Genomic DNA, 12410 nt, shown 5'->3' on the forward strand with positions numbered 1-12410 from the left:
CTCTGTGGGATATTAGTTGTGATTTACGTTGATCATTTTTAGGTTTTATTGTTCTCAACACATTCCACTATGTAATGAATAAAGATTTACAACAGGAATATTTCATTCAGTGATATCTAGGATGTGGGATTTAGTGTTCCCTTTATTTTTTGAGCAGTGTAGATTTTTTTCACTATTGATTGCTACATATTTGCAAAGGAGTGTGTCTCTTTTTTACTATTTCATTATCAAGATTATGTTGTGTTTCCTCCTTGAAGCACTCTACTTTTTTATTACTTTGTATTTTATTTTTAAAAAACATCTAATAAAAACGTGATTTTATTATAATGGTTCTCTTCATTACTCTGGAAGAAATTTTGTACAAGGATTTGGGTTCAATATTTATGTGAAGTGCCATTGATTTATGTTATGTGGACATTTTTTGGTAATTATATTCAAACCAATGTCAAAATGGGTGCATACTTCTGGCAATACCCATTTGGAAGAAGTCACTTAAACCACCTCAAACAAAAACGTCAGCAAAGGGACATCAGAAAACACGATCCAGGGAAGACACTGCTGATATTTGACTGAAACATTCCTCTGCTTAAAAAATGATTCGGGTACACCAGGATTTAAAGACACCGGATGCACATACCCTAAAAGTTCCCCGTTTAAACAACTGAAATAGTGTTTTAGTACAATTGTTGAAATTTTAACAAATACTTCCAATTGTGACGTTATCACAGCAGAGAATGATATATACACAGATAACTTACCTTGGCCGAGGTGCAGGACACATTCACAGACTGTTTTCCCCTTTCTCATAGCCAAATTTCCCTTCTATAAATTCAAGACCAGAATGACAAGTCTGTCTCTTACCCTCCAGGACACTTTCTGGGAGACACCTCATCTCCCTCCTTCATATTTGTGCAGGGCGTAGACGCTCTACTACATAAAGTTGTGCCAAGGTTTAGTTTTTTTTCTAAACAATGGATTTGACATATCTTTCACATCTCTTAACCGCTTTGTTGTATTCATATCCATAGTGAGCATTGTGGATATATATTTTGTAGCTTGATCTACAGCTGATACTTCACATTTAGCGTTTGTTTTTTGCTTGTTTTGTAAAGTAGTTGGGTAGAACTTATGCAACTTAATGTTATGTTAAGAAATGTGAGGTTGTGTAACCTCCTCTGGTCGAGTTCCAAAACTATTTAATGAGAAGATTCCAAACATTTATTAAAGCAAGCCTAGGCATAAGTATGAATGTTAAAGAGATGGCATGTCTATGGATACTGCTGTTACTTAGAAATACATTACATTGCGTAAAATACAAGGAAGAAGACTGAGTCAATAAATGGGTACAGTGCCTTTTGTCAGCAAGTTTTTGCTAAGTAATCTGGAGCACCATAATGAAGGGGCAGAGACCCTGATTGCAGCGATGTATCACTGAGCTGTGGGCTGCTGTTTAAAAAAAAAAATCTGTGTTTTATCAGCAGGAGATTATCACTACAGGACTTAGGTGTTTTGTGTCTCCTAGATCCAACCACAACTTCAGCACTGATTAAGAGCTTTCTGCCTATGCACTGTGTAAACAGAAAGCTGCCAATCAGAGTGGTGGGTGTGGTTATACATAGCTCAGCATTCAGATAAATGCTAGATCTGCAGCAGAGAAAACTGGGATTTTATCTAAACGGCAGCAAGCAGCCCAGTAAGCGACACATCGCTGTAAACCTAATGTAATGTAATGTAGTCTTAGCCCCTACATCATGCTGCTGTCAGATTACATAGCAAAAATCTGCTGACAAACCCCCTTTTATTAAATGTAAAGGAAGAACAGCACGTTTATAGGAACAAAGTCATGATATGTTTTTGATTGTGTTTCAAAATTCATAAAAACCAGAAATGTAATTCACATGCTAGCCATGAGTGACTAACACATTTCTGGTGAAAAACAGATTGTGTTTAAGGGAGCTAATTATTTTACCAGAAACGCGTCAGTCATGGCTATCATGAGAATTACATTTATGGTTTATATGGATATTTTGTAACACCATAAAGATTTTGGGGTTTTTCTCCTATGGATGGACCGTTACTCCTTTCGATTTTTTATGAAGGGGGACGGTCTGCTAAAGAAATGGCACACATTTTTTCCAGACCGATACGCACTGTCGGACATTATTATGTGATACATGACTGCGGCTCCACTGTTTACATAGAGGGAACGCAGTTATTTTTCATCCAATGCAAAAATAGCTGACAATCACAATAAATATATTACTGGAGAGTTTACCCCTTGAATCCTTAAAGGGGTTGTCCACTATTTTTATATTGATCCTTAGAATAGCTCATCAATATAAGGTCGAGATCTGGCACTCCGGAGGTAAGCAGTGTACAAAGAGGAACATCATAGCTCCGTGCACTGGTTAGGGTCTGCTGTCAAATACTACACAATAGATCATATTCTCTTCAATAGGTCCTGATCTACAGTGATCTACATTATTTATATCTGTCCAATGCAGGAGATTATAACAACTGATTGGTGGAGATCCAACACCCAGCACCTCTATAGATCTTATATTGAGGACCTGTAGGTCCTCAATATAAAAGTAGTAGACAAAACCTTTAAACGTGTTACAGGCTGCAGCATAAAACTACATTTTTTCAAGGTTGGGAACCACATGGAAAAAGAAAACCATAAGTCTATGTGCACACGTTGAGTATTTGCAACAGATTTTTCTGCAGCATAAACTCTGCATAAAATACACTTGTTTATTTTTTTATTCATTTTGATGTGTTTTTTTTTCCCCAATGAATTTGACGGTGAAAAATGTAGCGAATATGCTGAAAGAAATGACATGCTGCAGATTTGCAAAAAACAAACAAACATGTTTTAATCATTCAAATCCGCAAGGAAAAAATAAGCAGCAGGTGCATCTCACTCACTTTGCTGGTATTGTAAAACATTGCTTTTGTTTTCGGGGCAAAAATGCAATTTGTTACAAACCCTTGCTAAGTCTTGTCATATTTTGTGTTATTCTAATTTGTATAGTTTATTGGCCAGTGTTGGAGCTATTTTTTATGCAATTCTGCATAAAATCTGAATATGTAGAACACCAGCATTATAGCAACATTACTATTCTGTCTCCATTGCTAAACTGCAAGTGTTGGGCGCTTAGACTGCCTTTCTATGGCATCTGCTTACCATTACTCACATTTAGTGATGTCCACAGATAGGTTAACTCCACTGGAAGAGAGCACGTTTGAAGAGTCCAGTAGAAGGTTTATTTCCAGCTGAATTCCTGTATAATGCACAGTTACAGTAGGTAAAAAGAGACTTTCTAGTACAGAGCTGTATGAAACATGGGTCTCCAAGATGGTGATAGAGTCAAACATGGGGAAGAAAGGAAGGGTTTATCAGAGTCACATGCAGGAGGGAGGAGAATAACCTCTAAAAGGAACAGATATATACAGAGCAATGACAGCAACAATACAATAAAATACAATACTGTCTGTATGATTCAAAATCATGGGACATGACACTCCCCTTCTGAAATCTTTAGCTTTCACGAAGATCCAACTTGACACGAAGTGTTACGATGATGTTCAACGACGTCCTTGGAACCTGAAAGACAAAAACGAAAACACAACATGTGAAAATAAACTGAAAGTTGTAAGTCCAATTCTTGGTTGATGACGTGAAGTCCTCAACGGTTGGATAGTCCAAGTCCATAGGAGAACCTATCTTCAGATTGGGGAAGCATGTACCAACACAATTAAAGGGAAAGAATTTAAAAATTCAGATCACACCCGTACATGCTCCATTAGGAAATATCTTACGTGTTCATCCAAGGATGTGATCTACCAAGCACGATGTCCCTGCAATAAAACTTATATTGGGATGACAAGAGAACTGCGTATAAGTATAAGGATACGTGAACATGTCAGGAACATCGAGAAATCTAAGGATGCCCAAGAAAGGTAACAACTAAAGACCCTGCCCAAACATTTCAAAATGACCCATACTTCAGATGCAAGTGGTCTTCAAGTTATGGCAATAGACCATGTATCGTTGGGCATGAGGGGTGGGGATCTGTATAAACAGCTGTCCCAAGTAGAAAGCCACTGAATATACAGTCTTAACACCATGGTTCCAGAGGGGCTAAATGAAAGTCATAGATTAGGTTCTTTTTTATGAATTTATGGGCCGTTTAATGAGCTTCATTTTTGTGTATGTTTTAGGTGTTTGTAATTATTTTTGTCTTGCCAGACATCTGTAACCGTCCATATCATGATGATGACCTCTTTATTCTTGGAGACAGTTTGCTGTTTCATGATTGAGATCTCTTAGAAATTCCGTTGCTATGCATCATTCCAGAAATCCATCTGGGATTTGAATTATGAAATAGCGGGAATGGACTAATCTCTTATAGACTTAATTATTAAGGATATTCTGCATATGGATGTGGGCATTTTTGTATTAACTTAACCTTATTGGTGTTTAATTCATGGGTCCCTTCAAAATTGGCCCCATGGGTGTATATTTTTGTGTTTTTCTGTTTTATATTTTGCATTATTATTTTATTTTTTCTTCCCATTTATTCAACACATGGCTCGCCCATATAATTTTCTCTATTCTACATTTTGCGCCATGCACTTTACAAGGTTGCTATACTCCGCACCCATGATATACAAGGGCTCTATATAACATTGGGTTTCTACATGCTCTCTTGTTCTTACTCACATTCATGTTTTTAACTTAACTTTTAACTTTTTTTAACTTATAATTATTTTTAACTTTTCATCAATAAGCCAGCACCTTTTACATTTGTTTTTTATGCATCTCTCACTAACCAATTTTCACCTTTTTTGCACAAGAGTGATCATTTTAGTTCCCAATGTAATTTACATCAAGATACTACTCCCAGCATAGTCCTAGATATATTGGCAATTTATAGGTTAAATTCACAATTGTAGATAATTATGATCTCTGCCTTGCCTCTGAGTCTAGTGCGCATGCCTGGACCTGACTTCATCTGGACCTTCCCGATATGCTCTACTTGGTTCGTAGGTGTCTTCGGCTGACTAGCAGCGGCGAGTTGCTTGCATTCCCTGGCATCTAGTTCACTCTCTGACTTTGAAGCAGTTACAGAAGAAGTAGTAAGCAGGCTCCTTGCATCTTCTCACCCGACCACTTGCACCAGTGACCCCATTCCATCACATCTCCTCCAGTCCCTTTCCCCGGCTGTCACCTCTCACCTAACAAAAATATTCAACCTCTCCCTCACTTCCGGTATTTTTCCCTCCTCATTTAAGCATGCCATCATACATCCATTACTTAAAAAACCATCCCTCGATCAAAACTGTGCCGCTAATTATAGACCTGTCTCTAATCTTCCCTTCATCTCTAAACTCCTCGAACGCCTGGTCCACTCCCATCTTACCCGCTATCTCTCAGATAACTCTCTTCTCGACCCTCTTCAATCTGGCTTCCGCTCTTTACATTCTACTGAAACTGCCCTCACTAAAGTCTCTAATGACCTACTAACAGCTAAATCTAATGGTCACTACTCGATGCTAATTCTCTTGGATCTCTCTGCAGCATTCGATACTGTGGATCATCAGCTCCTCCTCACTATGCTTCGCTCCATCGGCCTCAAGGACACCGTTCTCTCCTGGTTCTCCTCCTATCTCTCTGACCGATCTTTCACTGTATGTTTTGCTGGTTCCTCCTCCTCTCACCTTCCCCTTACTGTTGGGGTTCCTCAAGGATCAGTCCTAGGCCCCCTCCTCTTCTCGTTGTATACTGCCCCTATTGGACAAACAATCAGTAGATTTGGTTTCCAGTACCATCTCTATGCGGACAACACCCAATTATATACCTCTTCTCCTGTTGTCACGCCGACCTTTTTAGAAAACACCAGTGATTGTCTTACCGCTGTCTCTAACATCATGTCCTCCCTCTATCTGAAACTAAACCTGTCAAAAACTGAACTCCTCGTGTTCTCTCCCTCTACTAACCTACCTTTGCCTGACATTGCCATCTCCGTGTGCGGTTCCACCATTACTCCAAAGCAACATGCCCTCTGCCTTGGGGTCATCCTTGATTCTGACCTTTCATTCACCCCCCACATCCGATCACTGGCTCGCTCTTCTTACCTGCATCTCAAAAACATTTCTAGAATTTGCCCTTTTCTTACTTTCGACTCTGCAAAAACTCTTACTGTTTCACTTATTCATTCTCGTCTGGACTATTGTAACTCTCTACTAATCGGCCTCCCTCTTACCAAACTCTCCCCGCTCCAATCTGTCCTGAATGCTGCTGCCAGGATCATATTCCTCACCAACCGTTACACCGATGCCTCTACCCTGTGCCAGTCATTACACTGGCTACCCATCCACTCCAGAATCCAGTACAAAACTACTACCCTCATCCACAAAGCACTCCATAGCTCAGCACCACCCTACATCTCCTCTCTGGTCTCAGTCTACCACCCTACCCGTGCCCTCCGCTCCGCTAATGACCTCAGGTTAGCATCCTCAATAATCAGAACCTCCCACTCCCGTCTCCAAGACTTAACACGTGCTGCGCCGATTCTCTGGAATGCACTACCTAGGTTAATACGATTAATCCCCAATCCCCACAGTTTTAAGCGTGCCCTAAAAACTCATTTGTTCAGACTGGCCTACCGCCTCAATGTATTAACCTAACGATCCCTGTGTGGCCTATTTAGGAAAAAAAACTATTGTTTTTATTTATTTATTTTTTTTAAATAGGCAATCAGGTTCCTCGCATCATGTTCTCATTCACTTTATGCAGTTAATAGCCCTGTGTCTGTACTGCTACATACTTAGGCAGTTAACTGGTTCATGCAGCTTTACATGAACACCCGAGCCTTACACTATGGCCGGTCCGAATAACTAAAGCAATTGTTACCATCCACCTCTCGTGTCTCCCCTTTTCCTCATAGTTTGTAAGCTTGCGAGCAGGGCCCTCATTCCTCCTGGTATCTGTTTTGAACTGTATTTCTGTTATGCTGTAATGTCTATTGTCTGTACAAGTCCCCTCTATAATTTGTAAAGCGCTGCGGAATATATTGGCGCTATATAAATAAAAATTATTATTATTATTATTATTATTATTATTCCCTGAACACAGCAGGAAGTGCCCAATTTTGGGGTGTGCTTATGTCCACGCATGCATCGCTGCAGACCTATGTAATCGAATTGACAGCTCTTGATTGGATGATGGTTCTTATATATACTAACCTTGTAGCCAACATTAGCCATTACTCCTGATGAAGACACATCGAAACACGCGTAGGGGTGGCAGGCTAGGGTCCTTTCATTAGTTTTACTCAGTGAGTTCTGTACCACTATATGCACTTCATTACACCTAAAGCCTTTGCACGCAATGCACTTTACGCTTACATAGCCACATGCATAAAGCTATGTGCTGTCAAGTACTCCCTCACATGACAGCACTGCCTTACACTAAATCCAATGGAGCAGTTGGTTAGCTATAAATAGCATTTTATTGGTGGTTTTATATATACTTTCAAAAAATTATTTTTTCTAATAATTGTTCTACTGTGTACATATAAACTTGGAGTATTTAGTCTCCTTTTGACTTCTATATACAGTAGGTACTGCTGATTGCACAATTTTATTATGGATCCCTAATTATTTCCTGCTTTGGCAGTGTTATTCTGTTTGTATAGTGTTACAATGTGTTCTTATTCTGTGGAATAAAATGTACTTGTATGGTTAAAAAAATACTGATTTCACTTTTGTGATCTAATCAGCCTGCTTGGGTTGTTGTTATATTGTCTGACCTCTAATTAATCCCATTGGCATAGGGATATCTTGATGTCTAACATTATGTACATATGGAATATTGGACAAATGAAACTGCAATATTGCTATAAAAAATTACAGTACAAAGGAAGTTACTTAGAGCATAGATTGGTCAATAATATGTGAGCTCAACAGCCAACATCAAGACGTCTTTCATTGCTGGGTCCCTGTCATGATATGACACTTCTCCTGGGCAAGAAGTCTACGATTTATGGAGCAGGAAGGCTGATAAATTGTAGGCTTCTTGCCCAGGAGAGGTGTCATATCAGGACAAGGACCCAACAACGAAGGACGCATTGACGTTTGCTGTTTGGCTCACAAATACTGGCCAATCTATGACCTAAGTAACTTCCTTTATACTGTAATGTTTCATAGCAATATGGCAGTTTAATTTATTTCAATATTCCATATGTACATAATGTAGCGTTTTCCTATTTTCTTTGGCAGTCATGCAGTTCCAATGTTGTAGAATCATCATTCTTAGCAATTCAGGGTGCAACTTTTCTATAGTAATATTTTTTTTGGTTGGCACCTGTTAACACTAGTTTGGATATGCTAGTTATTTTTTTCTATTTGTACCATCCAAGCTACTGTCCTTAGCAAGAACAGGACCTTCCAAATCACGGAGGTACATGCAAAATGACTACTGCAACATACACATACATTCATATTTACGTTTCCTTGTTATAACTTGCCATTCTACTGCGATTACGATAGCATAATTAATTGTTTACTGCACATTCAAGTAAGTAATTATCCAGAAATTAAATTTACTGTTTAATGTAACAATTAGAATTTACCACTGTCCCAAACAAAAAACAGTAATTTTCTGAAAATATAGATTAAAGGCAACCATCAAAAGAAAGAAAAGATGTTTGTTTCCTTTCATTTTACAACGTCAGTGGTTTCAAGCGATGCTCTTTATGGAAAGTGTTGCAGATGAAGATGCTCATCCTTATCCAAAGACACTCCGGCATCCAGTTACTTAACCCCTTAGTGACAGAGCCAATTTGGTACTTAATGACCGGGCCAATTTTTGCAATTCTGACCACTGTCACTTTATGAGGTTATAACTCTGGAACGCTTCAACGGATCCCGCTGATTCTGAGATTGTTTTTTCGTGACATATTGTACTTCATGTTAGTGGTAACATTTCTTCGATATTACTTGCAATTATTTATGAAAAAAACGGAAATATGGCGAAAATTTTTAAAATTTTGCAATTTTCAAACTTTGTATTTTTATGCCCTTAAATCAGAGAGATAGGTCACGAAAAATAGTTAATAAATAACATTTCCCACATGTCTACTTTACATCAGCACAATTTTGGAACCAACATTTTTTTTTGTTAGGGAGTTATAAGGGTTAAAAGTTGACCAGCAATTTCTCATTTTTACAACACCATTTTTTTTTAGGGACCACATCACATTTGAAGTCATTTTGAGGGGTCTATATGATAGAAAATACCCATGTGTGACACCATTCTAAAAACTACACCCCTCAAGCTGCTCAAAACCACATTCAAGAAGTTTATTAACCCTTTAAGTGCTTCACAGGAACTGAAACAATGTGGAAGGAAAAAATGAACATTTAACTTTTTTTTGCAAACATCTTAATTCAGAACCATTTTTTTATTTTCACAAGTGTAAAAACAGAAATGTAACCATAAATTTTGTTATGCAATTTCTCCTGAATACGCCAATACCCCATATGTGGGGGTAAACCACTGTTAGGGCGCACCGCAGAACTTAGAAGTGAAGGAGCGCCGTTTGACTTTTTCAATGCAGAATTGGCTGGAATTGAGATCGGACACCATGTCACATTTAGAGAGCCCCTGATGTGCCTAAACAGTGGAAACCCCCCACAAGTGACACCATTTTGGAAACTAGACCCCTTAAGGAACTTATCTAGATGTGTGGTGAGCACTTTGAACCCCCAAGTTCTTCACAGAAGTTTATAACGTAGAGCCGTGAAAATAAAAAATCGCTTTTGTTTACACAAAAATGATCTTTTCACCCACAAATTCTTATTTTCACAAGGGTAACAGGAGAAATTAGACCACAAAAGTTGTTGTGCGATTTCTCCTGAATACGTCGATACCCCATATGTGAGGGTAAACCACTGTTTGGGCGCACCGCAGAGCTTGGAAGTGAAGGAGCGCCGTTTTACTTTTTCAATGTAGAATTGGCTGGAATTGAGATTGGACGCCATGTCGCGTTTGGAGAGCCCCTGATGTGCCTAAACAGTGGAAACCCCCCACAAGTGACACCATTTTGGAAACTAGACCCCTTAAGGAACTTATCTAGATGTGTGGCGAGCACTTTGAACCCCCATGTGCTTCACAGAAGTTTATAACGTAGAGCCGTGAAAAAAAAAAATATTTTTTTTTTCCACAAAAAAGATTTTTTAGCCCCCAAGTTTTTATTTTTACAAGGGTAACAAGAGAAATTGGACCCCAAAAGTTGTTGTCCAATTTGTCCTGAGTATGCTGGTACCCCATATGTGGGGGTAAACCACTGTTTGGGCGCACGGCAGAGCTCGAAGGAAGGAGCGCCGTTTTGGAATGCAGACTTTGATAGAATGGTCTGCGGGTATTATGTTGCGTTTGCAGAGCCCCTGATGTACCTAACCAGTAGAAACCCTCCACAAGTGACCCCATTTTGGAAACTAGACCCCCCAAGGAACTTATCTAGATGTGTGGTGAGAACTTTGAATGCCCAAGTGCTTCACAGAAGTTTAGAATGCAGAGTCGTGAAAATAAAAAATATTTTTTTTTTCCACAAAAAAAGATATTGTAGCCCCCAAGTTTTTATTTTCACAAGGGTAACAGGAGAAATTGGACTGCAATAGTTGTTGTCCAATTTATCCCGAGTACGCTGATGCGCCATATGTGGGGGTAAACCACTGTTTGGGCGCACGGCAGAGCTCGGAAGGGAAGGAGCGCCTTTTTGGAATGCAGACTTTGATAGAATGGTCTGTGGGCATTATGTTGCGATTGCAGAGCCCCTGATATACCTAAACTGTAGTAACCCCCCACAAGTGACCCCATTTTGGAAACTAGACCCCCCAAGGAACTTATATAGATGTGTGGTGAGAACTTTGAATGCCCAAGTGCTTCACAGAAGTTTAGAATGCAGAGTCGTGAAAATAAAAAATATTTTTTTTTTCACAAAAAAGATTTTGTAGCCCCCAAGTTTTTATTTTCACAAGGGTAACAAGAGAAATTGGACCCCAGAAGTTGTTGTCCAATTTATCCCGAGTACGCTGCCGAGACCCCAGAGAAAATCGGCCTGTGGGGGGCGCTATTCACTTTTTCCACAGCGCCGTTAATTAACGGCGCTGTGGTTTAAGTACCCTTAGCGGCCGCCGTTAAAAGGCGTATCGGCTGTCGCTAAGGGGTTAAAGAAAGCTGGAAAAAGTGAAGAAATATTATTAATTTGAGGACAAATAATTATACTCTATGCAACTATGCATGGGGGATCGTCGGCAAAGATGGTCTCTGCCTCGGTTTCCCTCTTGAAATGTAGCAAATCAGTCATTAACTCACCATGGCGGGTCATTTCTGTGGCAAGTAATTGGTTGAGTACTTTAGGTATTGATACAAAACTAGAAATGGTAAAGGAGTTGTCCAGTCACAAAATATTGATGACCTTTCCAAGTGATAAGTCATCAACATCTGACCTATCCAACACCCGACACCATCACTGATCATCTGTTGTAAGATCTGGTGGCGGCCGAATGAAACAAATGGAATGGTGGCGGCCGGATGAAACAAATGGAATGGAGTTGCACTGTGCACTTCCTCTAACATCAGTTGACGGGTATGTTATTGGACCACACCACCATACATTCCATGGCACTTTACTTTTGAAAAGGGGTATACATAACAAAAAACAAGTACAATAATCTTGAACAAAATGAGTCACCGATTGGTACAAGAGGAGAGAGGACCCAGGTTGCGGGGGCTGTATCCACTAAAGGGATGACCTATTGTGTCATGAGTTGATTCAATCAGTCAAAATGTGGCGATATATAGGATCCTACCCCATTTATCATTTTCCTGCCCACATATATAAGAGGTACAGGTGATTTAGTTGGGAAACTGTATGGTAGTACAGTTGAAGACAACTTTTTTTTATACCTTGATTGATATTATTGATGTTGAGGTACTCTACAGACATATTCCACATCATATGGCGAAAAGAGCTATAGAATGTTACCTTAATTCCATAGCTATCCAGTGTAGATCACTTAATGAGTTGGTGAGGGGTTTGATCCAATTCATTCTCACATACAACTACTTTCTGTTTAATATAAGGTTCTACCATCAGATCAGGGGGACTGGCATGAGGAACCCATCTGCCCCATTATATGCAAATTTCCTCCTGGGCTGGTGGGAGGAGACTGTTGTTTTCCAGGAGGATGTGGCTTGGTGGAATATGAAAATTTTGTTTTGGGCAAGATTTATTGACAACATCTTCATTTTGTTTTCAAGGTCAAGTGGGATCTTTCGGAAATTTGTGGAGTGCCTCAATGTCAATCATTTAGGTTTAAAATTTATATAGGAAATT

General features: G+C 39.3%; 2 protein-coding genes across 5 annotated transcripts in view; one reads left to right on the plus strand and one right to left on the minus strand.

The window, feature by feature from the left end:
* Positions 1 to 12410, minus strand: part of LOC138648769 (inactive hydroxysteroid dehydrogenase-like protein 1) — a 103984-nt gene that overhangs the window by 61868 nt on the left and 29706 nt on the right. Inside the window, exon 2 of one of the 3 annotated variants that reach the window (XM_069738650.1) lies at positions 3198 to 3607. Coding sequence is in view for 1 of the 3 variants with exons in the window: in XM_069738651.1 (XP_069594752.1) it covers positions 759 to 807 (49 nt within the window). In the remaining 2 variants the exon portion in view is untranslated. Of the gene's footprint in view, positions 1 to 758; positions 917 to 3197; positions 3608 to 12410 lie in introns of those variants that run through there. The other 2 variants (XM_069738651.1, XM_069738649.1) reach the window with 2 other exon arrangements.
* The window catches only part of DNAAF1 (dynein axonemal assembly factor 1), a 123189-nt gene that overhangs the window by 2634 nt on the left and 108145 nt on the right, over positions 1 to 12410 (plus strand). Inside the window, exon 1 of one of the 2 annotated variants that reach the window (XM_069738648.1) lies at positions 3901 to 3963. The exons of the other annotated variant lie outside the window; for it this stretch is intronic. Coding sequence (XP_069594749.1) covers positions 3924 to 3963 — 40 coding nt within the window. The 5' untranslated portion in view covers positions 3901 to 3923. Of the gene's footprint in view, positions 1 to 3900; positions 3964 to 12410 lie in introns of those variants that run through there. 2 annotated transcript variants of the gene reach the window in all.

This window comes from Ranitomeya imitator, chromosome 9, assembly GCF_032444005.1.
Source record: "Ranitomeya imitator isolate aRanImi1 chromosome 9, aRanImi1.pri, whole genome shotgun sequence".
Lineage (NCBI taxonomy): Eukaryota > Metazoa > Chordata > Amphibia > Anura > Dendrobatidae > Ranitomeya > Ranitomeya imitator.